Source organism: Scleropages formosus, chromosome 2, assembly GCF_900964775.1.
Source record: "Scleropages formosus chromosome 2, fSclFor1.1, whole genome shotgun sequence".
NCBI classification, from domain to species: domain Eukaryota; kingdom Metazoa; phylum Chordata; class Actinopteri; order Osteoglossiformes; family Osteoglossidae; genus Scleropages; species Scleropages formosus.
Window position 1 is genome coordinate 1,966,849 of NC_041807.1, and position 24,613 is coordinate 1,991,461.

At 48.0% G+C, this 24,613-nt stretch overlaps 1 protein-coding gene across 1 annotated transcript; it reads right to left on the reverse strand.

Annotated features, from left to right (window-relative positions):
• Positions 1-833: 833 nt before the first annotated feature.
• On the reverse strand, positions 834-18,189 carry LOC108922720 (von Willebrand factor A domain-containing protein 1-like). The gene is made up of 6 exons (XM_018733029.2): positions 18,072-18,189; positions 5,074-5,631; positions 4,398-4,724; positions 3,862-4,137; positions 3,500-3,772; positions 834-3,084 (listed from the first exon to the last, which is right to left on the reverse strand). Exons 1-6 carry the CDS (start codon positions 18,154-18,156, stop codon positions 3,044-3,046), a joined length of 1,560 nt encoding a protein of 519 aa, XP_018588545.2. The 5' UTR covers positions 18,157-18,189; the 3' UTR covers positions 834-3,043.
• Between the last annotated feature and the right edge of the window lie 6,424 nt (positions 18,190-24,613).

Genomic DNA, 24,613 nt, shown 5'->3' on the forward strand with positions numbered 1-24,613 from the left:
CCAAAACAACTTTCAATGAATTCCATGTAGCCTTACTTTATTCAGCAAGGTGTCTTACACTGCTAGATACACTACTTACAATGGGTCACTCATCCATACATCAGTGAACACACTTTCACTGTCACTCACACACTGGCTGATTTGGTGAGCAATCTACCTGAACTGCATGTCTCTGGACTGTGGGAGGAAACCAGAGTCCCAGAAGAAACCTGTGGAGACATGCAAACTCCACACAGACTGAGCTGAGATAGAACCCACATCCTCTCACACCACCCAGACACTGTGAGACACCAGCACTACTTGGTGTGCCACCCCATGATATGTTTAGTTAGCTCTATTAAATGAAGTGCCATAGGGCTTCCTTTTTTATTTTATTATTTTTAAAAATTGTAAAATGCATTTCTGGTTCCATGTGGTGAAACAACTTCCCCCATCACTCAGAACTGCTGAATCTCTGCTCACATTTAAAAAGGGTCTTAAAACTCACCTCTTCCTGACTCAATTTGCCAATGATCTCTTAAGTCCATGTAAGGTTAAATGTTCATGCACTATAACTTTAAGATCATTCCCAGATAAACCTTTACGCAGTTGCTCCTGTAATGTAATGAATATTTATATGCACACTGTCTGAAACCGCTTGTCCCAAGCAGGGTCACGGTGAGCCGGAGCCTAACCCGGCAACACAGGGCGCAAGGCTGGAGGGGGAGGGGACACACCATGGAAAGGATGCCAGTCCGTCATAAGGCACCCCAAGCAGGACTCGAACCCCAGACCCACCAGAGAGCGGGATCGGGCCAAGCCTGCTGCACCACCGCAGCCTCACTCCAACAGTTACATGTATCTTTAAAAAAAATTACTAGAAAGATGATTAGGAATCATCGATATTGAGATAAAGATTTAGACATGGGGAGACCATGCAAACGCCCCAGACTGAGCGGGGATCAAACCCTTGTCCTCTCACACCACCCAGGTACTGTGAGGCACAGCAACACTATTCACAGTGCCCAATTACATACTGATCAAACGAGCTACTGTAAGGAGTTGGACAAGTGGTTCCCCGAACTGAATTTATCCAAACAAGTAAGAAGGTGCAATCTTGGCAGAACAGTGATGCTTTACATAAGAACACAAACATAGCACAGGGCTCTGGACAGCAGGAGGAAAAACACAACAACTCAAAAAAAGCACAGCTCTTCCAGGCACTTGTCCCTGATAGAAACAAACAAGACTCCACTGTCTACCTTTTCCAGGCACTCTGCATTTGACTGATGAACATCAACAAGGAAAAGTGCAGGAACGCTGATTAAAATTCCACAAGGAAGGGCATCAGGCATCAACTCAAGGTATTCTCACCCGGGTTTGTGACCGCTAGACCGGCTCAGTAAAGCAGGGTAACAGAATGTGACCTTCCAGTGATTTACTCAGCATACAGTTGTCTTTTCTTTTGATTAATCTAACACACACATCTAATTTCATTAGAACAGCAAATTTAATTTATTGAAAAGATATATACACCCATTCTTCACATGAAACTTAACAGGATTTGTGTTGTAATCATTTAAAAAAATTAAGCCACATTTTTAGTCCCTGACAAAATCACCAAATCACATATAAAAATAATTAAAAGTGGATATAGCCGTCTTGTCAGTATGTGCTACATTTTAAATACACTATTTGCATTATTAACAATCCCTGCAATTGCCAGTATTATATCTGTGAATTTCTGAAATCTTATTTATGGGTCGCTTTTACATTTTTGGGTCTGTGGCGCTCTGCCGCACACTGCAGTTCAGCCAATCGGCCACTGGGCGGCAGCAGACACATCAAATAGCGCAAGTGAGCAGTAAGTACCCAGATTCCACGTGTTCGTGACCCATTGAGGAGCTTCCAGGACAAACAGAGGCTCTAAATAACCCACCTAAATTATAAATGCTTTGGTCTGAGCCTGTTTTCCATCTAAGATGTAGATATATCCAACAACAATAACAACATTATCAAAATAAGTTTTCTATTTAATAATGCGGACAGTGCCGTAGTGGTTAAGGAGTGAGACAAAAGCTGGGAATTCAAACGTTCAGTTTTTTTTCAACCTGGTACACCTGAAATCTATCTAGAAACGTAAAAATGTGCATTGCAAAGCATTTTGTGGTATCCACGTTGCTTTGGAGAAAAGGGAAAAGCAAATGGATAACTACTCATTCGCCCAGGTCCCCCTCTCGCTTCTGTTGGACTCGTTTCCACCGAGCCTGTCCTATCACACATGTCAGCATATCAAGGTGTGGTGGCTAGAGCTGCTGCTGCCTTTGGACCTGAAGGTCGCAGGTCTGAATCTCACCTTTGGCTGTAGTACCCTTGAGCAGCCCGCCCCGCCCTTCCCAAATCGCTCGACCAAAAAAATTACCCAGCTGTTCAAATGGGTAAATAACTGTAGCTTAGTTATGATTAACAGTGTAAGTCGCTTTGGAGAGAAGTGTCAGCTAAATGAATAAATGTAAAGTGTGTTGTTTGAAGAGGTCCTCAAATCACATACAAATGAGAACTCAGCTGAAAAATATCACGTTGTGAAACAGACTAAATGAACAGAGCCTCCCATTTTCTGTTAGGTTAATAGTTTGAAATCGACGTCTTTGCTACAAACACAACCAAAGTGGCTGAAATGCAGTTTAAATGTTCCCGCTCCTACCTTTCTTACGCCGAAAGCAAAAAGCATTAATGAGCTGTGAGTAAAATGCACTGTTATGCAATGGATATGGTGAAGACGATGTTTCGGTAAAGAGTTGCGGAATCACTGGGAGTTGGGATGTGCAGCTGTGAGAAGATCACCACGGTCCATGGCCCTGACTGTAGAGCAGCTTTTATCAAAGATCTTGGGTTATGGGTCCAGTCATATAATCAGATGGTTGGACAGGGATCAATCCCCATCTGGGTGCAGGAGGAGATGGCGGCTTCGTCTGCTTTCCCAGCTGCGGAGTCCCCACACTTCCCTTTTTGACTTGTCCAGCTGCTTTCCGTTCCACATTCTGTCTCTAGGGCTCCATTACCATCAAGGGTTGCTGTAACAGCCATACTCCCTGTGCGCTGCATCTGTCAGGCACGGGTAAGGGGCACACAGGCAGAAATCCACCAGTGAGTCACATGCGTCCTGTTCCATTGCGAACAAGCTTAACTGCGTCGAAAATCACGTGGCATTGATAGGAAATTACAGGGAGCCCCTGTCTGTGTCAAAAACCTACAAATCAAGTATATAAACACGCATTTATACTCATACATGAACGTGGACATGTTGAAACACTGTGTGTGCGGATACGCATATGCTGCAGAATGGGGCAACTTCATTAAGAGGTATTCAGGTAAACTCCCTGGGACGTAGCCTCTTACCCCAAAACTTGACACGACACCCTTGCACCCTTGATGCGTGGCCTATATATTTAGAATCAGCTCAATGTTTCATGGAGTGTTGTAAAGTAGGTTTTCAAAGGATCAGTTTAGAGTATCATACTTGAACAGAGCTGCGCGGTGCAACAGAGCCCCTCTCCACGCGCTGTCCTGTACACCGGTGACACACAGATGCGGCCGCTGGGCGCCACGTTAGTGAGCAGCGTGGAAAGGGAGCTGGGGGGCAGGTAGAGAGACGCATGGCTCGAATGGCCATCCTGGCCTTTTTCCCAGCTCACCCAGTACCCACGCAGCGAATCCCCTGTTCCCCTCCAATGGACCTGGACCGAGTCGCTTCCCACCGCTGTCAGCTGCAGGTCTGCCAGAGCAGGAAGCTCTTCGGGTGGAGAGCACAGGAAAAAGTTAAAATTTATGGGGATGTTCAAAAGTCGCAAAACATTAAAAGGCACAGGGCGTCATCCTCACCCTCCTCAGTGCAGATCTTGATGGACATGGCCTTCTCAAGGCCGGAGGTGTGCAGCGCAACCACGGTGACCAGGTACTGCGTGTCCGGCTGCAACCCGGTCAGCACCGTGGAGTTCCGGTGTCGATCCGTAGTGACAGTTTGGACTGCTCCGCCAGGCAGCGCGGCGTACTCCACCTGATACTGCTGCACCAGTTTTGGCTGCGGCGGCCCCCAGCTGAGTCTCACGCTCTCGGTCCCCAACTCAGAAACCGTGACAACAGCTGGACTTAGGACTTCTGAAAGCACATGGTCATAATTTTTTTCCCCCCGCTCCTCCTGTTTCACTCACCTTCTCCGATTCAAGGTCAGTCTGTCATTTACCGGTCTAAGAGGTCGATCGGAGACCGAAAGGTTCGGGGTTAAGGTCTCGGCGTGTATGACCGTACCGTTCAACAACGAACTTGATTCGAACCCTTTTCCAGCTTTATAAAAAGTCATTTTGGAGTAAAGCATCTGAAAATCAGAGGAGAATGAGCAGTCTACCTAACACTCCTACCAGGGTGTGTCGTGAAGGTGACATTGAGGGGCTTCAGGACCTCCAGACTTGAGCGTGGAATCAGTGTGGCTCTGTACTTTGTGTTCGGCCTCAATTCCACGAGGGCTGCTGAGCTGGTATCCCCTGAGAGGGTCATCCTGCTGTAGAGGCTGGCACTGGTGCCAGGACTGGTGCCAGCGCTCCACGGTACGACCTCGTTTGGCGTCCAGACTGGTCCGTACTGGACGTCATAGAAGCCTGTGCTTGCACTCAGGATGGGCCTCCACTGCAGCATGGCGCTGTGAGAGGTCACATCCCGGACCTGCAGCCGCTGTGCCCGAATCAGCTCTGGACCCCGAAGGCCAAAGGATACAGAAAATGGAAAAATCTCAGTAAAGTTAAACTACCTGTCACTCCTTCCCAGAATAGCTTACATGCCCATGAGCACAACATCAGCTGGAGCAAATGCTCACTGTGTGCATTTGTCTTTTGTGTCACATGTATGGTGCATTTTGGCAATTCACAGCCGCTAACTCTTTATAATAACAATTTGAATATTCGGTCTCTGTGCCAACGTACCTATAAGGGTACTTAAATGTAATACAGACACATCTAGCCCCACCCCCTCCATAAGTTCTCTCAAAAGTCCTCCCAGTCACTTCACACCCTCCCGCTCCTTTCTCCCCTCCCTGCTCACCAATAATAGCATCTCTGAGGCTCTTGGTGATGATGCTGATGTCATCAATGTCCACAAAGTACAGGTGAGCGTCAGTGGGCGGGGTCACAACCTTCCGCAACATCTGGTAGTTGCTGTGCCCCGTGGAGACCGCCAACACTGCCACACCGTCCTGCCTCAGCTCTGCCATGGGCCCTTCTACAGCGCCAGGCTGCACCCCATCGGTCAACCACACCACCACCCTGGGAACTCCCGGCCGGGCACCGCCCGGTGCGCCCGGATTCAGAACCCGGCGATGCGACAACCTCAAGGCCTCCGCTGTGTTGGTGTCTCCCTTGAGCTGTCTGGTGTTCCGGAGAGCCTCCTGCAGGCTTTGCTGCGTGCTGTGCGCCTCAAAGCCAAACTCCAGGTGCGGTACGGTGCTGACCTGCAGCAGCCCGACCCGCACTTCTGCAGGCCCCAGGGAGAAGGGGCGCAGCAGCTCGGACAGGAAGGTCAACATGCGGGAGAACTCGTAAGAGGAGACGCTTCCTGAGGAGTCGAGCAGGAACAAGACGTCTCCTTCGCAGCAGAAGGACACTGAGACAGAGAGAGGGGGAGAGAGATGAGCGGGAAGGATCCTAAACGCCGTCAAAAGTAAATCTCAGCTTGGAAGCGGTGTATGGAAATACCAGGGAGTTGAAGGACAAAAATGAAAAATATGAGGATTTGGAACGTTTGCATTTTTGTAGCTTACAAAACCGATTAAAACGATTTTCAATCACGAACCGCTCGTACAATTTCCAAGAGCCATTTCCAAACGCCAGCTGGTGCTGTTGGTGCAACTCAGCTGCCAGCACTTTCTTTTCGCTGTGCGGCAGCACTCCATAAACTCCGCCTAAAACATACTGCTGCATTGTCCCCACATCGACAGGTGGATGCTATTCAGTGAAAGAGGGCAGACCGAGAATCAGAAGCACTGAGAACCGCCAGTGCAAATAATTAATCCAAAACATGTTACGGCACAGCACGGCGGGAGTGATAAAATGCCTTCGTGTGGCCTATCTCCCAGAAACACCACTGTCCGTTGCACATGGCTCCATCGTGCTGCACAAGAATTGCTTTTTGGCAAACTTCAGAGACACAGGGTACAGCCTGGGAACCAATCGGAGAGAGTCACGCTCAAAGGCGCGGCTTTCCGACTCAAACTCGGTACGTGCCGGATTGGGTTAAAGCATTGCCCAAAGGCACGCTTGTGTTAATGTGGAAAACAAATCCGGCACACACTTGTTCGCTTGCAAATGCTTTGCTGGACCCACTGCCCCTTGCCTACTGCATAAACCAAATAATCGAACTACACCCAGGGATGCAAACGGGGAAGCGTGGCGGCACTGCAGGCGGTGCTGGCGTCCCGCAGCGCCTGGACGGTGTGCTAGGACATGGGTTTGGTCCCTGCTCAGTCTGTGTGGGGCATGCATGATCTCATGTGTTCACATGGGTTTCCTCCGGATGCTCAGGTTTCCTACCGCAGTCCGAAGACATGTGTTTTAGATGACGTGTCGACTCTAAATCGCCTGCAGCGTGTGTCTCTGTTCCACACTAATCAAGTGTATAGATGGGTGGATGACTGTAGGCAGCTCAGCGTAGCGCATCGTTGTACATAACCTTGGAGAAAAGTATCTGATAAATGAATAAATGTAAACAGCCATAATGAATCACAAAGGTTACTTTACAGGAAGGAAAATGCGAGAAACTGGAGGAATCCAATGTGTCATTAGAAGAAAAGGTAGAAATGATGTACTGACCTGCTTCCGGGCAGCGAAATTGAGGGAAATAAAATGATTTAATGACTTTAATACAGATGTAAGCATGTATATCAGATCACAAAGGCCAACGGAAAAGGTAACCATGGTAACATACATCAATGCTTCCAAGCCATCTCATTTTTTTCCATATTTTGAAAGGTGTTCATCACGCCCTCTCTCCCTCACCCTTCAGCACACACACACGCACACACTCATTTCATCTCCATCCTCGCTGAAACGCCACCTTGTCATTACCATTAAATTTGACCAGGGAGAGCTGGAGATGGGATACAGGGGGTAGGAAAAAAAGGGAGGAAACGATGGCGAACGGGGAGCTCAGAGTGCAAGGCTTCAGGCGAAATGAGTAAACAACAAAAATAACTAATGGGAAGTGGCGCCACAGATGAGCTGAGACAGGCCTCGCGAAACCTCCTAAAACGTTCCTGGGCGGAAAGCAAGTCGCTACCGAAGCAGCCAGTTCTACCTCAAAGCCGCAGCTCTGAGACAGAGAGACTCCAGATGTGGATCAAAGAACGAGGGGTTTTGGGAGCGACGCGGGGCTTCTGATGGAGGGGCAGAGCAAGGTGAACGAGAGGTGGAGGAGTATGTTGGGGTGGAGTGCACCACTACATTCCTGGAGACTAGGTGTATGTGTGTGTGTGTGTGTGTGTGTATCCTGGTGAAGCTCAATACAATACACGGTTCCATATACATACATCTGTTCTTACCACTGAAACTGCTGGCCTATTACTCTACTGTATGTGAGTTTTCAGTTGTAACAGACAATGGCAAAATATTTTCCCTGGAAAGTCGCAAAGAATGAAATCTTATGTGTGGGTCTGGGGTTCGAGTCCCGCTTGGGGTGCCTTGCGACGGCCTGGCGACCCGTCCTGGGTGCGTCCCCTCCACCTTCAGCCTTACGCCCTGTGTGTTGCCGGGTTAGGAGACAAGCGGTTTCTGTGTGTGTGTGTGTGTGTGTGTGTGTGTGTGTGTGTGTGTGTGTGTGTGTGTGTGTGTGTGTGTGTGAGAAATTGTATGTAGGCTTTAGACTGTATGAAATGGTGCATTTAAAAGTGTCTCCGACATAACTGTCACACCCCAGGCGCTGCGCCCCTCCCCCGCACCTCTTGGCTCCTGTTCCTCCGTACGCTCCATCCCGGCTCCCTGACCACGTGCTTTCGTCTTTCTGGGTTTTGAGCATTGTGACTTCCCCTGGACAACATCTGTACCTCGGCTGACCCTCGCCCATTCTGTCATCTCACCCTCAATAAATACACACACACATCGTCTGAAGCTGCTTCTCCCAAGCAGGGTCACAGCGAGCCAGAGCCTAACCCAGCAACACAGGGCATAAGGCTGGAGGGGGAGGGGACACACCCAGGACAGGTCACCAGGCCATCGCAAGGCACCCCAAGCGGGATTTGAACCCTAGACCCACCGGAGAGCAGAACCTGGTCAAACCCGCTGCGCCTTAATAAACACAGCACCTGCAGCTGAGTCCAGTCTCCTGTCCTGTCCTTCGGAGCAATGATAGTACATTTAAATTTATTCACTTAGCAGACACTTCTCTCCAAAGCAACTTCCAGTGAACTCTATGTAGTGTTATCAGCCCACACACCTCATTCACCAAGGTGACTTACACTGCTGGATACACTACTTACACTGGGTCACTCATCCATACATCAGTGGAACGCACATGCTCTCTGTGTTACTCACACACTATGGGGGAACCTATGTCTTTGGACTGTGTGAGGAAACCAGAGCACCCAGAGGAAACCCACACAGAGATGGGAAGAACATGCAGACTCAACACTGACTGGGTAGGGAGCAAACCCACATTCTCTCACACTACTCAGGTGCTGTGAGACAGCAGCGCTACTCACTGTGCCACCGCGCCACCCATAATAGCAGGAACAAACCACCCATTAAAACACAAAGAACTGATTTCAAGTTCCTGAAATAAAATATGAGCAGATGGAGTAAATGTAAAAAGCTGTTATGTTTTCAAGGCATTTACACATCATCTGAACTGCTTCTCCCATACGGGATCGCGGGGAGCTGGAGCCTAACCCGGCAACACAGGGCGTAAGGCTGGAGTGGGAGAGGACACACTGAGTCCGCTGCAAGGAACCCCAAGCGGGACTTGACCCCCAGACCCACCAGAGAGCAGGACCTGGTCCAACCCACTGCACCACCGCACCTCCCTCTCAAGGCATTTAATGTACTTAATATTGTCTAGCCCTAGAGACTGGAACATTTGGAAGTCATCACATGGTCAATACATAGTGTGATACTTTACTAAAAATGAGAAACACTTTGAAATGAGCTCATTTCTAATGTTGTTTTGCAATGGCTTTGCTAATCAATAATTTAAGTCAGAACACAGCATTTCAAAAGAAGGGTTGGCTAGTAGGGGACAGCTAGTAGCGTCGTGGTTAAACCAATCATCTTTGGACCCCATAGTCCATCCATCCATCCATCTTCCTCCGCTTTTATCCGGGGCCGGGTCGCGGGGGCAGCAGTCCGAGCAGAGTACTCCAGACCTCCCTCTCCCCGCACACCTCCTCCAGTTCCTCTGGGGGAACCCCAAGGCGTTCCCAGGCCAGCCGGGAGACATAGTCTCTCCAACGTGTCCTGGGTCTGCCCCGAGGCCTCCTCCCAGTGGGACAAGCCCGGAGCACCTCCCCAGGGAGGCGTCCAGGAGGCATCCGGAACAGATGCCCGAGCCACCTCAACTGGCTCCTCTCGATGCGGAGGAGCAGCGGCTCTACTCCGAGCTCCTCCCGGGTGACTGAGCTCCTCACCCTATCCCTAAGGGTGCGCCCAGCCACTCTGCGGAGGAAACTCATTTCTGCCGCTTGTATCCGCGATCTCATTCTTTCGGTCATGATCCAGAGTTCATGACCATAGGTGAGGGTAGGAACGTAGATCGACCGGTAAATTGAGAGCTTCGCCTTACGACTCAGCTCCCTCTTCACCACAACAGACCGGTACAATGACCGCATTACTGCGGACGCCGCACCGATCCGTCTGTCGACCTGCCGCTCCATTTTTCCCTCACTCGTGAACAAGACCCCAAGATACTTAAACTCCTCCACTTGAGGGAGCAACTCCCCCCTAACCCGGAGGGAGCAATCCACCTTTTTCCGACTGAGAACCATGGCCTCGGATTTGGAGGTGCTGATTCTCATCCCCGCCGCTTCGCACTCGGCTGCAAACCTCCCCAGTGCACGCTGCAAGTCTTGACTTGATGAAGCCAACAGGACCACATCGTCCGCAAAAAGCAGAGACGAGATCTCGCGGCCACCAAAACAGACACCCTCCGTTCCCTGACTGCGCCTAGAAATTCTGTCCATAAAAATAATGAACAGAATCGGTGACAAAGGGCAGCCCTGGCGGAGTCCAACATGCACCGGGAACAGGTCTGACTTACTGCCGGCAATGCGAACCAAGCTCCTGCTCCGGTCATACAGGGAACGAACAGCCCGTAGCAACGAGCCCCGAACCCCATAATCCCGAAGCACCCCCCACAGGATGCCACGAGGGACACGGTCGAATGCCTTCTCCAGGTCCACAAAACACATATGGACTGGTTGGGCAAACTCCCACGAACCCTCCAACACCCTAGTGAGGGTATAGAGCTGGTCCAGTGTTCCACGGCCAGGGCGAAAACCGCATTGCTCCTCCTGAATCCGAGGTTCGACTATCGGTCGGATTCTCCTTTCCAGTACCCTGGCATAGACTTTCCCAGGGAGGCTAAGGAGTGTGATCCCCCTGTAGTTGGAACACAATCTCCGGTCCCCCTTCTTAAAAAGAGGGACCACCACCCCGGTCTGCCAGTCCAGAGGCACCGTTCCCGAACTCCACGCGATGCTGCAGAGGCGTGTCAGCCAAGACAGCCCCACAACATCCAGAGACTTGAGAAACTCGGGGCGGATCTCATCCACCCCCGGAGCCTTGCCACCGAGGAGTTTTTTGACTACCTCAGCAACTTCAGCCAGGGTAATGGACGAGTCCCCCTCCGAGTCCCCAGCCTCAGCTTCCTCTACGGAAGGCGTGTCGGAGGGATTGAGGAGATCCTCAAAGTACTCCTTCCACCGCCCGAGAACATCCTCAGCTGAGGTCAGCAGCGCACCACTTCCACTGTAAACAGTGTTCGTGGAACACCGCTTCCCCCCTCTGAGTCGCCGGACGGTTTGCCAGAATCTCTTTGAGGCCGACCGAAAGTCTTCCTCCATGGCCTCACCGAACTCCTCCCAAGCCCGAGTTTTTGCCGCGGCGACTGCCAGAGCCGCGCTCCGTTTGGCCCGTCGGTACCCGTCAGCTGCTTCAGGAGTCCCATGAGCCAGCCAGGCCCGATAGAACTCCTTCTTCAGCTTGACGGCATCCCTTACTTCCGGTGTCCACCACCGTGTTCGGGGATTGCCGCCGCGACAGGCACCGGAGACCTTATGGCCGCAGCTCCGAACAGCCGCACCGACAATGGAGGAGCGGAACATAGTCCATTCAGACTCAATGTCCCCCACCTCCCTCGGGACCTGGTTGAAGCTCTGTCGGAGGTGGGAGTTGAAGACCTCTCTGACAGGGGCCTCCGCCAAACGTTCCCAACAGACCCTCACTATGCGTTTGGGCCTGCCAGGTCTGTCCAGCTTTTTCCCCCGCCATCGAATCCAACTCACCACCAGGTGGTGATCAGTTGACAGCTCAGCCCCTCTCTTCACCCGAGTGTCCAAGACATATGGCCGAAGGTCAGAAGAAACGACTACAAAGTCGATCATCGACCTCCGACCTAGGGTGTCCTGGTGCCAAGTGCACTGGTGGACACCCTTATGCATGAACATGGTGTTCGTTATGGATAAACCGCGACTAGCACAGAAATCCAATAACAACTCACCACTCGGGTTCAGATCAGGGAGGCCGTTCCTCCCAATCACGCCCCTCCAGGTATCACTGTCGCTGCCCACGTGGGCGTTAAAGTCCCCCAGTAGAACGACAGAGTCCCCAGTGGGAGCGCTTTCCAGCACGCCCCCCAGGGACTCTAAAAAGGCCGGGTACTCTACACTGCCGCTAGGCGCATAAGCACAAACGACAGTGAGAGACCGTTCCCTGACCCGAAGGCGTAGGGAGATGACCCTCTCATTCACCGGGGTAGACTCCAACACATGGCGGCTGAACTGGGGGGCTATTAATAAGCCCACACCAGCCCGCCGCCTCTCACCTTGGGCAACGCCAGAATAGTGGAGAGTCCACCCTCGATCGAGTAGAGTGGTTCCAGAACCCAAGCTGTGAGTGGAAGTGAGCCCGACTATATCTAGACGGTATCTCTCAACTTCCCGCACCAGCTCAGGCTCCTTCCCCGCCAGTGAGGTGACATTCCAAGTCCCAAAAACCAGAGTTGGCGCCCGAGGTTTGGGTCGGCCGGGCACTCGGCCCCGACCACCGCCCAAATCACAACGCACCGGCCCCTTATGGTTTCTCCGGCAGGTGGTGAGCCCACCGAAGAGCGGCTCCACGTTGTGGCTTCGGGCTGAGCCCGGCCAGGCCCCGTGGGCATAGACCTGGCCACCAGGCGCTCGCATGCGAGCCCCCCCCCCAGGCCTGGCTCCAGGGTGGGGCCCCGGTGACCCCATACCGGGCGGGGTAAACGGACGCCTTGATTTTTTTGTCATAAGGGGTTTTTGAACCGCGCTTTGTCTCGTCTGTCATCCAGGACCTGTCTGCCATGGGAGACCCTACCAGGGGCATGTAGCCCCAGACAACATAGCTCCTGGACTCATTCAGGCACTCAAACCCCTCCACCACGATAAGGTGGCGGTTCACGGAGGAGGGACCCCATAGTCATAGGTTTAAACCCCACCTCTGGCTGTAGTACCTTCAAGTAAGGTACTTGCCTTTAAATTGCTCCACTAAAATTACCCAGTTGGGTCAACAATTGCTAGAAGGTCAACTTTTTCAGTTGCTTTGTCCTGCTCTCCGGTGGGTCTGGGGTTTGAGTCCCATTTAGGGTGCCTTATGACGGGTTGGTGTCCCATCCTGGGTGTGTCCCCTCTCCCTCCAGCCTTGCGCCCTGTGTTGCCGGGTTAGGCTCCGGTTCGCCGCGACCCCACTTGGGACAAGCGGCTTCAGACAGTGTGTGTGTGTGTGTGTGGGTACAAGCTGAAGGTACTGTAACAACAAATGGAAATGAGAAAACAAATCAATACTTGGACTAGACAAAAGAAGAGGAAAACCCAGCCTTGGAGTAGCCTGTGCCACACTGGGCTGGGTTTAGACAGCTTTGCATCCTGGCATAAACGTTCATTTGTCAACACCACATAGTCAAGGAGAAGATGGACTGTAGGAAGACCCCTGGAGGAAGGCAGGAATAGTGTGGGGAGGGGAAGCTCCCTGCCTTTATATGCTGCTTAGATCCGGAAAGTGTGCTGTCTGTGTGGAGAGGGATTAAGGTGCTCATAAAATAAGGACCAGAAGCAAGAAGATGATGAATGTCCTCCAGGCTGAGCCTGTACACTAAACTTTGATGAGCTCCTGCACTGAACACTCTACCCCCATCTTACACACACACACCAGCATGCGGGTAGTTCATATTGACTCCGAAAGTGTTTTATAACCATAATCCAGAGAAAAACTGAAAACACACGAAAGGTGACGGAAAACAAAACGTTTTTGCGCTTTACACTAATTTTTTTAAAAACCATCTAACTTTTTAAGCTCAAGTTATGCCCCGCCTGTGAGTAAGAAAGATTTAGCAGCTGCAACGGAGTCTGGGCTCACAGGACAATAACAGCTATGCTTCAGGAAGCCAGGTAGGTTCTGGAGTCGCCCCAGATACCGCTTGCAAAGCGCTGGGCTGTCTTTCCCTAACGCTTCATTATGCAAGGACTAGGACACAAGACAGTGTGCATTTAAAAATCACCATAATCCTGCATTAATTTAACTCCTGCTTAATATAGCTTTGCCATTTCTGTGTGCTGTAAACCATGTCTGGACTACTTGTTTCAGTAGATAACTCAAGGCATCTGCTTCCCTCTAATTACAGTTCAGTTGGCTGGGCTCTTGCGCTGGAAACGTGGCTCTCCAATGAACTTTGTGGGTCACCAATAAATTCTCCATCCAACGGCAACGCAGATGTATTGTATCAAACGTGATGTCCCGCATAGATTTACAGAAATGACTAGGGGAGAAAATGAAGTGTCACATATTTAACGACCATGAGGAACGGCAGGGGTGTTAAACTCCGGCTCCAGCAAGGGATGAGAGTCGCCCGCAGTAACTCAAATGAGCCGTCTCGTCAGTCTCTCGAACAGAAAAGTAGATTTACTTCCCTCCCATGGCTTCTGCTTGGACAGAGAACTAATTACATTTATCCATCCACACATACATTTACTTATTTAGCAGACACTTTTTTAGAAAGCGACTTCCAATGAACTCTATGTAGTGTTATCAGCCCAAAAACCTTATTCACCACGGTGACTTACACTGTTAGATGCACTACTTACAATGGGTCACTCATCCATACATCAGTGGAACGCACACACTCTCTCTGTCATTCACACACACTCTGAGTGAAGCTGAACATGTTTTTAGACTGTGGGAGGAAACCAGAGCACCCGGAAGAAACCCATCTGGACACGGGGAGAACAAGCAAACCCCACACAGACTGAGCGGGGATCGAACCCCCATCCTCTCGCACCACCGTGCCGCCACATACCCTTAGGATACAATGTGAAGAAAGAACAGGTATGTCGTAATGATCCGTTTAACGCTACATCTCACAAAAAAGCGCAACGAAAAGGTAAACATGGAATTAAAGGTCAACGAATGGAATGCGTTGGCTGACTTTCGTAGAAAACGGTAGAAATGTCGGAGAACAGGGAAAAATAAACACTGCAATCACAGTAATGGAGTCTTAGGCAGGTGCTTAATGGCCAACAATTTAATTTTATTTTGCATCATAAACTGACGCTATTAGGCTGAACCATAATGACGAAAGATCAAGAGCTTAATTAGTGTTAAGGCAAGCCTGCAATGGCCAAAAAGTGGGTTGCTGATGGTTTCTGTCTCGTAACATCAGGCTATGCTGCAAGCAGGGAGAGAACAACACTTCCAGCTAATGAAACAGATTGTGCTCTCTGATTCCAGAGCCTCCTCGGAGCTCAGGGAGAAGCTCGGATGCCCTGGTCAGGAGGATCCTGTCAATTCCCAGAAGACCACAGGGCTTGCGAACATCTGTTTACTCTGCTGGCCTCGTCTTCAACTCCTCTCTCTGACTTGCCCTGTGTTCCAGTCCGACAAATCGGAATGCCAATACGCTCCCGCCTTCTGCTACGCACGCCAGGTACGAATTTTTAAACACACACGTTTTCCAGCTTATTTATTTACTTTTACTTAAATTTTCCGTAAAACATTCGTCTGTTGCGGAGCAAAAGCCCCTTTTTCATTTCGCAGTCCAATCATTAGTTGGCAGTAAAATGCACTCAGAATAGAGACGGAAAAGGAGTGTGTACGTTTGAACACTTTAAAACAGATGTAAAAGCCTACAACAATTTGGAATTGTAAAAAAATTAAATCAAAGCGGACTCTGTCTTTGTTTACTTTGCTTGTATTGTATTTTGTGCCGTGCTTAAATAAAATAATAATAAAAAAAAAAAAAGAGTAGTATAGGACTGCTCACATTTAATTCACTTCAACAGTTTTTCCAGCTTGTGTCTCTTGTTCCTGAATGACAGTAATCAATGACAACATGAGGTACTTAAGTGAGCATGTATATAAGTGTGTATATATGTGTGTTTGTATCTATATATGTATATGCACGCATATATAAAACTGTCAGGCCCACATCACACCAAACAGACAATTTTTTTTTTCTTTTTTTTCATAGGGCTGTACTTTATTTTATTATTCCCAGGTCAACTAGGATGGGGAAGAGAGTTGTTTAAAGGATACAATTATATAGTCTGTTCAGTGTTCACTATAATTTGCAGTTAATGTGCAATTAAAAATTAATGACAAATAATAAGATGAGAAACATTACACATGCTTATGGGATGAATAAGTCAGTAATCTACATCAAACGGAGGCTTGTAAAATGTATCTGTTTTCAGTCACTTTTTAATTGCTTTCAATTGTAACGGTGCTTTAAGTTAATGCAAATATTAAAAGAAAGACTTTTCATTGTATGTACAATAGCAGTATCCAATGTTTTTACATAATATCCAAATTTTACATAATCTTACCAACAAATAAATGAAGGGATCTGTTTTGTTAAACTTCTATTGATTGTGTGGACGATAAGGAATTTTCTAAGTGCCCAGAGGCTGGTGAATGATGCTCATGCTTATGTGATCAACCAGTCAACAGCATTTAATAGGAAGTTGTGAAAATTACATTTTTTTTTTATTTTTTTATTTTTTTTATTTCCAGCGATTTTAAGTGAGTTTTTATTTTAATATAGATTTCAGATAATCAATACATAATAAAAGTGCTACACTGCCATGTGCTGGGCATTTCTAGGGTGTACCCTGTCACACACATTGTGTTTCCAGGATGGGCTCTGGACACTGTGATTCTGCAATGGACATGTGCTTATTGATATCAAATGGATGGAAATGGAACGTTGTCTGAGGTTTTCACAGAACATAAGCTATTAATAAGTGAAAGGACATGTGTATTCGGCTTTGAACGTAACTTAGTGGAAAAAACGGCTTTAAATTTATGAAGAAATTAAGTTAAAAGGAGACTTTTGGTTGCTGCTGTGTTTGTTGGGAGTTGATGGCCAGACTGTATTCACACTTGTCACATTAGTAACACTTCTTCATTTTTACAATGGAGTTAATGTTTGAAAACATCCCTCACTTGATGCGGTTGTGCAGTGGGTTTGGCTGGGTCCCGCTTTCTGGTGGGTCTGGGGTTCGAGTTCTGCCGCGAGTGCCTTTTGAGGGACTGGCGACCCGTCCTGGGTGTGTCCCCTCCGCCCTCCAGCCTTGTGCCCTGTGTTGCTGGGTTAGGCTCCGGTTTGCCGTAACCCCTCTTGGGACAAGTTGATGATTGTCTTAAGATATCCATCCATCTATTGTCAATAACCGCTTGCTGCGGCAAGCCAGAGCCTGATCCGGCAACACAGGGCGCAAGGCCGAAGGGGGAGGGGACACACACTGGATGGGGCGCCAGTCCATCGCAAGGCACCCTAAGCAGGGCTCAAATCCCAGAACTGCCACACAGCGGGCACTGGCTGAACCTGCAGTGCCATGACACCCCTGTTTCAAGATATCTGAGTGTGATATGTGTTTTGGAAATAAGACGTTAAGTGGAAAATTCTAGGTAATTTAATCTGAAGGGTTTGCTTGGCCCTCCCCAGATTCAAAGCCATTAAAAACACACTGTTGGCTTAGAACTTGTTTCTGCCTGGTTTTCCTGCTGATTTTTAACAAAAGAGGTTAATAAATGCCAACTTATAAAGTGCACTGCAGGTGATTGTGGTCTTTCCCATGAATCAGGCTTGCAGGAGAAAAAAAAAAACTGGGTTTGATATTCATTCACATCTAACAGGACAAAGTTTGAAAAACTGAGCCCTCAAAAGAACCCTATAACTGCGATGCTGCTCAACCACTTTTTTACACCTTTAACCTTTCTCCCTTCTTTAAATTTTGTAGAATTTTACATGTGTAATTCATCTGAAGTTTATTTTTACTGTGTCAATCACAGAACTTGGGCTTCAGAATAAAAGGATGAACCACTCACTCACCGCCTTCGGGTTTGCGCACAAATTCACTTTCTGCGATAATAAAGGAGCAAAAGATGTGTTAGAAAGTGTGTATCACTGCGTGTCAGTGTGTGCGAGTGTGCGAATCACACACACGGAGCGACGCCGTCACAGTCATTCCCGAGCAAAGCGCACGGGACGCGGCACGCGCATTCGCGCACTTTTAACACGGACAATCGATCCCGCTTTCCTCTACGAAATACCACTTTGAGTTTGAGCCAAACTTAGCATTAAAATGACAATACTCGCTAGGCTAATAAGCATATTAGTTGAGACGTACCTGTGAATTCATAATCGTTTTTTATAAGATTGCATGAGACCCTAAGTCTGTAGTATTCGACTCGAGTGCGCAGATCTGATTTATCGAAAACACTTAGTGACGCAATGAATCAAGACTCAAGAGAGACCGTTCGCTGCACTAGGAAGGTTTCCTTTTCCGAGAACCGCTGTTTCATCATGTGCGCTGCACTCACCTGTGTCAGGTAGGACATGCTGTGCGCCAACAGAGCTCAGGAGCACAGCGAGGAGCAGAGAGCCGAGCGCAGCCCGATGCTCCATTACGGACGTCGGGGAGCCTCAGTGCCGAGGGGCGACCTGGAGGGACAGAGGGAGCGGAGCGGGGCGGGGCGAGTGGACGCGGGGCGGGGCGAGAGGACGAGGGGCGGGGCGAGGGGACGCGGGGCGGGGCGATGGGCGGGGCGAGGGACGGGGCGGCGTCCAGCGCGCGCCGCTTTTCCTGACCTTCCCTGGGGATGGCTAGGCTTGTGACCTCGTCTCCATCTCTCCTCCCTTCTCCTCCCCTTCCTTTCCTTCCCCAGGACTTTTTAATAGCAGCACTCACACGCAGCCAACGGCTCTTCCCTTATACTCTGTTTACAGGCCATTTTCTTCGAAGGCTCCTTTGGTTTGCTTCCTGCCCCCTTTCCACGTTTGTTCCTCTTTTCCCGGAAAGCCGAGCGAACACCTGTGAGCTGAACCACTGGGCTCCCTCGCTGCTGCTCCAGATAGTTTCTCCTCAGAGCTCCGCCGGACTCTGTAACTTCACGCCCCATCCCCGACACAAGTGGACACCCCTGAAGAAGATGCCCACTCCTTCCTCACGCCACTTTCTCCTTACTGTAGCTGCGGACCCTTCGTAAACCATTTTTTCCAACGTAGAGCTCCGCACTGGGTTTCTCAGCGAGGCTGGACATTGACCACGTTCTGGTTACCTGAGGTCATTTGTGAAAGAGACTTTGCGACTAAGTCAACGGTGCCGTGTCAGCGCATGTCTCCAAGCAAGGTTGCGAGATGAGCGCACAGCTCCTTTCTCTTCTGACTTCTACCGCTCCTTGACCTCAGAGGGAGCTGAGGAAGTTGTGCAAGATGAGCGGCGAGTGGGAGAGCCGTTCTCTGTGTTGAAGAGCTTAATTGTGTAACACTTGGTGCGTGCGCTTGACTTTGTCAGAGAAAGCATGAATTCTTACAACTTTACTAGCACCCTGATCCTTGGAAGTGTAGTGGAGCCTGCCAGAAACCATAAACAACCAATGTCCACAATGGCTTGTCCCAAGCAGGGTCGCGGCGAGCCGGAGCTTTACCCGGAAAAACAGGGCACAAGGCCGAAGGGGGGAAGGGACACACCCAAGATGGATGCCCGTCTGTCGTAAGATACCTAAAGCAGGGTTTGAACCCCAGACCCACCATGCACCAAACCTGTTGCGCTGCCACGACCTTGCACCCCGGACCTGTACCCTGATCCACTGTCATTCATTCATTCATTCATTGAATGGCATATTCAATAATTTAATTGTCACCCATCATTATTTCATTCTTTATCCTTCGAACAACAAATGATTGCAACTGATACCAAGTTATGTATTTGCCACTAGACCGTTGCAACACCTGCTAGAACTTCTGTTAAAGGGAAAATAGTTTGATGGTTTAACATCAGCACCCCAGACACAGTCCGGATACCAGTTTAATCTGTGTAGGGAATTTTTTATGACTGTGATGTCCCTAAGAGGACTGTGTACCAGGATCAGAGGATTTGTGTCACATGCACTTGTGAAGATCCATCCTTATCACAGATGTTTTTGTGTTTTTTCTGTGACAGGGTTGGGGCAGAAAAAGCTTTGATTCTTTACATGAAAAAAAGTCAATTTTTTGGTGTAATAGTGAGTTCATACACCGCAATCTGACCATAGCAGCATCCCTTTTTCAATTTCTTGACAAACTGTTCAAGATTAAACTTCCAGCCCGAATTAGATTGACGTTTACAGGCAAATGATGCGGTGTTGCTCATCTGGTTTTCCTCGCATCAGTGCACATACATCAAGCTGAAGGAATTTCGACTTTTTCCACAGTTGCCCAGAGCTGCAGATGTCTCTTTGTCTGATTTCTATGGCAGCCTCACTTTATCTGTGGATCCTCATGAAATGTAAACAAGCCGAACAGGTGAAGGTACTCTTGAATCTGAACAAGCCCCAACGATCACGCTTTCCCAAACTCAGCGAGATTTCATTTTTGAGTGATGGTAATTTTTATACATGACCTTAAATATGAAGGAATATTAACTGCTTACTTATCTCGAAGACCACAGCTATGTGGAATGACCTGCATTCCTTATACCATGATTTGTATTCTTAATTTTCTTAAGCCCTTCCTTTATTTTGGCAGTTAAGTCTGTCCCATATAGAGAACTGTTTCTCCAATTACTTTGAAGCCGAACAGTGTGTTGTGTAATATTTATAGGAAGATCTTGGTCACAGCATGTGTGCTGTCCTGCTCATTTTTATTGCTTGTGTCAACATCAGTATTGGTGGGTTTTCTAAATGTACACTGCTATACCGTGATATTTAGATTTTAGGTGACTTCGAAATTAGATGAATAAGCTTACTCAAATTCAGATTCCCAGTTTCTCACGTTTACAATTACATTTATTCATTTAGCGAACACTTTTCTCCAAAGCAACATACATCTCAGAGAAATAGAATTTGTCCATTACATTAGGTGAAAGGGAGACATAGTTGCAGACGTGATTCTTAAGCAAACCTAGTTTGTTTCGTTCCACTTTATGCACTGATGTTCATCGCACAAGTAGGTGCATAAAACTCAGGATGCAGTAGACCTGATCACCTTCCTACATTTTTTTTTTGAGGGTACACAAACATTTACAAACAATACAGGAGGCGCTGGACCGCCAATCGGGCAGAAGTGGACGAGCGAAGTGGTCTGGTTGGGGTGTAGCGGCTGATCAAGTCTTGTAAATAAGGAGCAGTTCTATAGATGCATTTGTAGGCAGTAACCAGGGTCTTGAATTTGATTTGGGCAGCTATAGGAAGCCAATGCAGATGAGTAGGGGAGATACATGGGAACGCTTTGCCAAGTCAAACACAACTTGTGCAGCAGCATTCTGTATCAGCTGCAGAGGTTTGATGGCAGTAGCAGGAAGGTCACATGAGAGAGTTGCAATAGTCCAGATGGGATGTCATTATGGCCTGGACAAGAAGTTGGTCAGAGTCAGCTGTGAGGTAAATGTTTAAGGGAGACAGTAGGTTATCGCAAAATGCCATTGCTCTGGGCATTTTAGGAGTTTGCTAACAATGAATATGACCCCCATGCCTGAAAAAACCCCCAAGAATTTTCATTTTATTAAAAAAAAAGTGAACAAAATAGCAAGTGTTTAACGTTGATCATTATTGCATTAAATACATGGAAGGACATATGAATTATTCTGGATTGTTGTCTTAACCATATGGTGGCACAGTGGTGCAGCAGGAAGCACTGGTGCCTTACAGCTCCTGGGCTGTGTGTTCAAGCACAGGTTATTCATTTACATTGATTTATTTAGCAGATGCTTTTCTCCAAAGCGACTTCCAATGAACTCTACGCAGTGTTATCAGCCCACACACCTTACTCACCGTGGTGACTTACACTGCTAGATACACTACTTACACTGGGTCACTCATCCACACATCAGTGGAACACACACACTCTCTCTCTCTCTCTCTCTCTCTCTCTCTCTCTCTATCACTCACACACTATGGGGGAAACAGAACAGTATGTCTTTGGACTGTGAGAGGAAACCAGAGCACCTGAAGATTTACACTGCCAGATACACTACTTACAATGGGTCACTCATCCATACATCAGTGGAACACACACACTCCCTCTGTCACTCACACACTATGAGTGAACCTGAACAGCATGTCTTTGGACTGTGGGAGCAAAACCCACGCAGACACGGGGAGAACATATAAACTCCACACAGACTGAGCGGGGATCAAACCCACGCCCTCTTGCACCACCGGGGTGCTGTTAGATAGCAGCAAGTATCGCTGCTTTGCTTTCAGGTTTGAACCCAGCTCAGTCTGTGCAGAGTTTGCATGTTCTCCCTGCGCTCATGTGAGTTTCTTGTGATTGCTCTAGTTTCCTCCTATAGTCCAAAGACATTCATGTCCAGTGAAATGAGGCCAAAATTGCCCAAAGTGCGCATAAATGTGTATGTATGTGATGGGCTGGTTTTGCTTTTCTGCCTCTGGCCATCTGCTTGTCCCCTTTCCAAGGGGTCCAAAATCTAAACCCTACCTGATGAATATGATTTAATAATATAGTTTGGCAGTTGTGTTTCAGTCTCTTGGGTTTTAAATAGTTGGGCATTAACAGCAAAGAAATAGGTTTGTAATACTCCTCTTATTGAGAATCCATTTGCCTCCTCAACACACACACACACACACAGATTTCCCCATACCTGCTTGGACTTGTCACCTCTCTATTTATTACGTCAGCTTTCCTAGGCTAACATAATGACAGGTACCAAGAAAATCTCAGTAAGGTAGACTTTCATTTCACTTTCAAGGCTGAGCTTCTATACAGGTTATGTCTTACACATGTCACTGGGAGTTTCCTTCTCTGGGGTTTTTGCAAGAGCTTGCCCCAATATGCCATTATCGCTTCTTTGTGCAAAATTTGTGTGTTCTGAGGAAAGCAGATTTTGATCTACAGGTGCAATACTAATAAGTTTTACAAATGTGTCATATTTTTGTGTGTGTCTGAATTGACTTCAGTACATGACACATAATGTCAGTGTGAAATATTGTGGTGTGCCGCTGGAAAAATTGTCCTAGAAATCTGTGAAGAACTGCTTTCTTCAAGCTTTAAATCTTTTTAAACGGTTTCCTAGACAGGCAAAAAGGGAGGGCTTTAAGTTCACGTTTAAAGGTTAACATCGCGACCTGGCTGTGTGTGTGTTTCATGCCCCGTGCAGAGAAGTGTGAAGGGTGAATAGCGAAGCATGAGAAATAGCTAATATCAAACCCATTAAAGCCCTTGTGTCACTTTTACTTGTTACCAAGCTCTACGAATTCAAGGCCCTTTGTATTATTCGGTTCCTATACAAAATGAAAGGTAAATAAAAACGAGATAATGAGCAGACTGACTGACTCCACCAGACTGTCTTCAAGCTGTCAGGATCCTGAGCTCTCTGTACCACCCACAACCCCTCATCCAGAGGGACACCAGCTATTTTCATATGGTCTGCAGAGATTGTCCTCTCAGGTCCTTGACAGTCTCTGCTGAAATCTAACTTAAACTGGTGTCCATCACGAGTGTAACTATTGTATTTCTTTAATACATTCCACATCGGGGGGCGTGGTGGTGCAGTGGCACAGTGGGTTTGACCAGGTCCTGCTCTCCAGTGGGTCTGGGGTTCAAGTCCCGCTTGGGGTTCCTTGCAGCGGACTGGCGTCCCGTCCTGAGTGTGTCCCCTCCCCCTCCAGCCTTACGCCCTATGCTGCTGGGTTAGGCTCCGGCTCCCCGCAACTCTGCCTGGGACAAGCGGTATCAGACGATGTGTGTGTGTAATAATTCCACACCGACCTACATTAGGTCACACTACCTTCTTTCCAAACCATTATTATACAAAAACTCACTTTTTTTTGCACTACCACTTCAAAATCTGTTTACATTTCACCTTACTGTGCCCACCACACTACTGAACTTTATTCCATAGTGTTTTTACTTTAGTAGTTAGTTTTTGTGAATTGTACTGTAGTAGTAACAGTATATGTTGTATATGTTGTCCTCTATGTCACACCGTGGTCCAGGAAAAATGTTATTTCACTCCATGTATGTTCTAAACATATTGTGGAAGTGACAATAAAGTTAATTCTGATTTCTGATTTTGACTTCTTTTCTGTAGGTGATGTAGGGTAAGGTTTCTCTCGGGATCTGGGCGAGGTTTTCATCCCCTCCTAATTCTTTCACTGCTCTTCACTGACACATGCGATCCACATGCAGGATGAGCTGAGTGAAGAGTGGTCTGATGGCCTGAAGAGGAGACAAAGGTGAAGAGGCAAGCAGGGGAAAAGAGGTGTGTGAAAAGGTGTGTGAAGGAAGGACAGAATCAGTAGTCCTGGAAAATGTCTTCAAGGTAATTTACATCATTTGTGCCATTGTACTAGTTTGAATGGCATTATCAATATTTGCTGGGATTACAATGACAATGGGAAACACACACTGAACAGTAGTTGCGGCGTAGAACTTTACAACAGCGATGTGCGTGTTCTAATCTATTTTAATTATGCAAGCAATTATTCACTGTTTGTCACGCTTGTCATACTGTACTGAGCATTGTGGACTGTCATCTGAATCAATTCAGGTAAAGTGCTCTAGACAAAAAAATAACAGCAGTTCCATTTCTAGAATGTAACATTTCAGTCTTCTGGTCACGAGTTGAGTTTTTTCTCTGTAATTCCCCCAGGTCCACCAAGCCGTCCATGACCCTGTCCCCTTTTCAGATTTTTGGAGGGATTCTGAATTTGAATACACGGTATGCAGTAATAAATATAGATACACAGTACAACCTCCCGAATTTCCTGTGGGTAGTGTAAATCTAATGAGGGGGCGTGGTGGTGCGGCGGACTTGGCCGGGTCCCACTCTCTAGCGGGTCTGGGGTTCGAGTCCTGCTTGGGGTGCCTTGTGATGGACTGGCGTCTCATCCGGGGTGTTTCCCTTGCCCCGTGTGTTTTGGGA